The 2847-nt window shown below is 58.5% G+C and overlaps 1 protein-coding gene across 1 annotated transcript; it reads right to left on the reverse strand.

The window, feature by feature from the left end:
* Positions 1-826: 826 nt before the first annotated feature.
* Positions 827-2640, reverse strand: LOC142356952 (uncharacterized). Its single transcript, XM_075408687.1, has 3 exons — positions 2361-2640; positions 1950-2152; positions 827-1350 (listed from the first exon to the last, which is right to left on the reverse strand). The coding sequence occupies exons 1-3, from the start codon at positions 2638-2640 to the stop codon at positions 1072-1074; spliced, it is 762 nt and encodes a 253-aa protein (XP_075264802.1). The 3' UTR covers positions 827-1071.
* Between the last annotated feature and the right edge of the window lie 207 nt (positions 2641-2847).

A 2847-nucleotide genomic window follows, 5' to 3' on the forward strand; every position in this document is an offset into this window, starting at 1 on the left:
AAAGGCACTGGCGGACGCAGAGAAGCACCAACTGTCTGTGGCACGAAATGTGCAGCCACTCTCCTCAGAAGAGTCAGCGCAGCGAGCCGTCGCGGATCAAGAAAAATGTGAACGGTCTGCCAATCCTATTCTGATGGAAGCCTTCACAGCAGAGACAGCAGTTTCTCTCCTAAACCGCTACTGCCAGAAGACCAAGGTCACGCTTGAAGAAGACTACCGCCACTGCGGCGACGGCTTCTGGGCCTGTTCCCTCACCTACTGCTCAGTTTTTGCGTGAGGCTGCCGGCCACTCCGGTGCAAGGTCAAAGAAGCAAAGCAAGGCGGCGGCAGCGATGATCTTGCTTGACAAGCTGCAGGCTGCCACCAAGAGCCCCATTATTGCCTACTGAGCTTGAGGGCAGCACAGCCGCAAAGCACAAAGTTCAGGTGCCGAATAAAAGAGTACAGAGAGAGAGAGAGAGAGAGAGAGTAAGAGAAAGAGAGCAGTCTGTGGCGGTGACAGCCATCACAAGAAAAAGGAAACGCCTGTGCATCTCCTCTTGCAAGGATCAATGTGAGCCCTGTGGATGTGTTGCACCGCACACTTTTCATGTGGGGATCAAGCAGAGGAGCAGGATTGCCGTGGAGTGAATAAATGCCTTTGGTAGCTGGAAATAATTCATGCAATTCAGGGAGAGAAATAATGATGCCGATGTACTGTAACACATTAACGGAAGATATGACTGCGCACGGCTGGAGGACGTGGGTACAGTCGAGCAAACTCGCGGTGACAGTGCCAGAAAGCCGGCTGGGCATGGAACAAGGAAGGCTAAGGCCCACAGGGCGGGGCGCTGACAGGAATCAGACAGGGGCGCTACCCGCATGCGGAACTGCAACTGCTGGGTTCAAGGAGGCTACAGCCACGCCAAGTTGGGCCCGCTGAAACCGCGTGGTTGTCGTCTGTGGGGTCATGGGCAGCTGTCTACGAGGGCATTCGTCACTACCTCATCACCACTACCTCTCTGGCTACGCAAGCATCACCACTTCGGTGATGTTCTTCATGCACTGCAGCAATCGCAGCCTTAATTCGTGTCAGCTTGTGGCGGCCTCTGCCGAGCCGCCTGCAGCCGGTGATGGTGTCAGTGCGTCCGTGCCATGCCCAGCCAGCAGTGCCAGCACGCTGTCCAGCTTCTCCTCAATCGCTGCCGTGGACGCCTCAACCCGACCAAGCCTGACCTCAAGGGAGCTCAACTCCTCCCTCACCTCGGCCTCAGGCCCAGGCCGCTGGGGTGACGCCGGCTTGCTGGTGCTGGTGCGGCTGGCCGCTGCCTCTAACCGCTCGCAGGCACGCTCTATCCTCTCCAGGCGACCCTGGCGACGCAGAGACGATGCATGTCATCATCACCCAGACGAATGGTGATGGATTTGGCTGCATAATGCATACCTTTCCTCTCTCTGTTTGCAGAGACATACAGTGGTATGTGTCGAATCTTGGGGCAAAATGACAGACGTAAAGTGCCAGGAGTGACAGGGGATCGACAGGGGAGTGGGAGAGCCGAGTCAGGCGCCATAACGAGGAGAGAAAAGGCAGATGGCGCAGCACACAAACGCAGACTCGGTTCGAACATGGCAAGAAATCACGAGGCGGAAAACGAGCCTTCGGGTTTTGGTGGATGGATGTTGCTGCAGGGCAGGAACAGTGGCATTTCAAGAGGACAGACGTGCTGGTCCAGCCCCCCAGAAGTGCATGGGATACCGTCGTGGCATCCCCTCACTGTGACAAAAGGTGCGGTCTCTGCCTCTGTTTCCATCTGTGTCTGTCTGTCTATCTGTCTGAACCCCCCCCCCCCCCCCCCCCCCCCCCCAGCCCCCCGGGCCCCCCCGGGCCGCGCTCGCTCTGCCCGATGGGCGTCACTCTCATGCAGACCTGGTCGACTACGCGCTGCGGCTCTGAATTCCAGCTCTCTTACCATTATCGCTTCATGTTCAGCGGTTTGGTGGGAGGAAGAAGCTATGGCAGTGCGCGCAGGGCCAGGAGCTTCTGCAGGCTCCGGTTTCCTTGCACTGGAGAGCGAGGCTCGCGCAAGCATTTCAGCGAATCCCTTCATTCCAGAAGCTATGTCTGGCAGCGGCCCGGCTGTGCTGGTCATGCCTCCTACGCTGACCGGTTCGCCTGCGGTGGGAGCCAGAGAGGGTGAGGTGGACGCGGGGGAGGAGCCGGCGGCCTGACTCTGACGGAGATAGCAGAGATAGCGTCGTGATCACATGTAGTAATAGAGATGCATCAACGCGTTTGCGAGTCCCCGCGAGTCTGTCGCTGCACAGCAGGCCGCCGCGCTCGCGGAGGAGAGGCTGCGTGCAGCGGGATCAGTGAGACGCACCTGGCCTGCTGACGTCAGCCCCGGCGGCAGCCCCACCACTGCCCTTTCCAATCGAGTCCAGGAAACTGCGAACCTCGCCCATCTGAGAGCCTGATGCAACCTTGAGTCCCTGTGAAATCAGCAAGCTGACGTCTGAGGCGAAGGCCAAGGTAATGCAATCCAGTGCTGCTACTGCTACTGGCAGCCCACTACCCGGCACAGCTATCTCATCAGCCTGAAGCTGTTTTGGTGAGTCCCCGCCGCTCGATGCAACAATGGGTTGGAGCAGCTCACAACACATTGATCCTCAGCCAACGTATGCAGAGGCCAGCGTGTGTATATCGTGGGTAGGCAGGACAGAAGATTCGTGGCTGAGGCGGGCGGCGGCAATAGTGGACAGCACGGACGGCGTCAAGCATGAGTACAAGGGAGTAGAGGACAGGAGGGATCGCAAAGAGTGCGTGTGTTCTGGCCGGAGGGGCGCAGATGAGATGGAAGGGCCTGTGAG

The sequence above is a fragment of the Convolutriloba macropyga genome, unplaced genomic scaffold (assembly GCF_964194025.1).
Source record: "Convolutriloba macropyga unplaced genomic scaffold, txConMacr16.3 SCAFFOLD_2885, whole genome shotgun sequence".
NCBI classification, from domain to species: Eukaryota; Metazoa; Xenacoelomorpha; order Acoela; family Convolutidae; genus Convolutriloba; species Convolutriloba macropyga.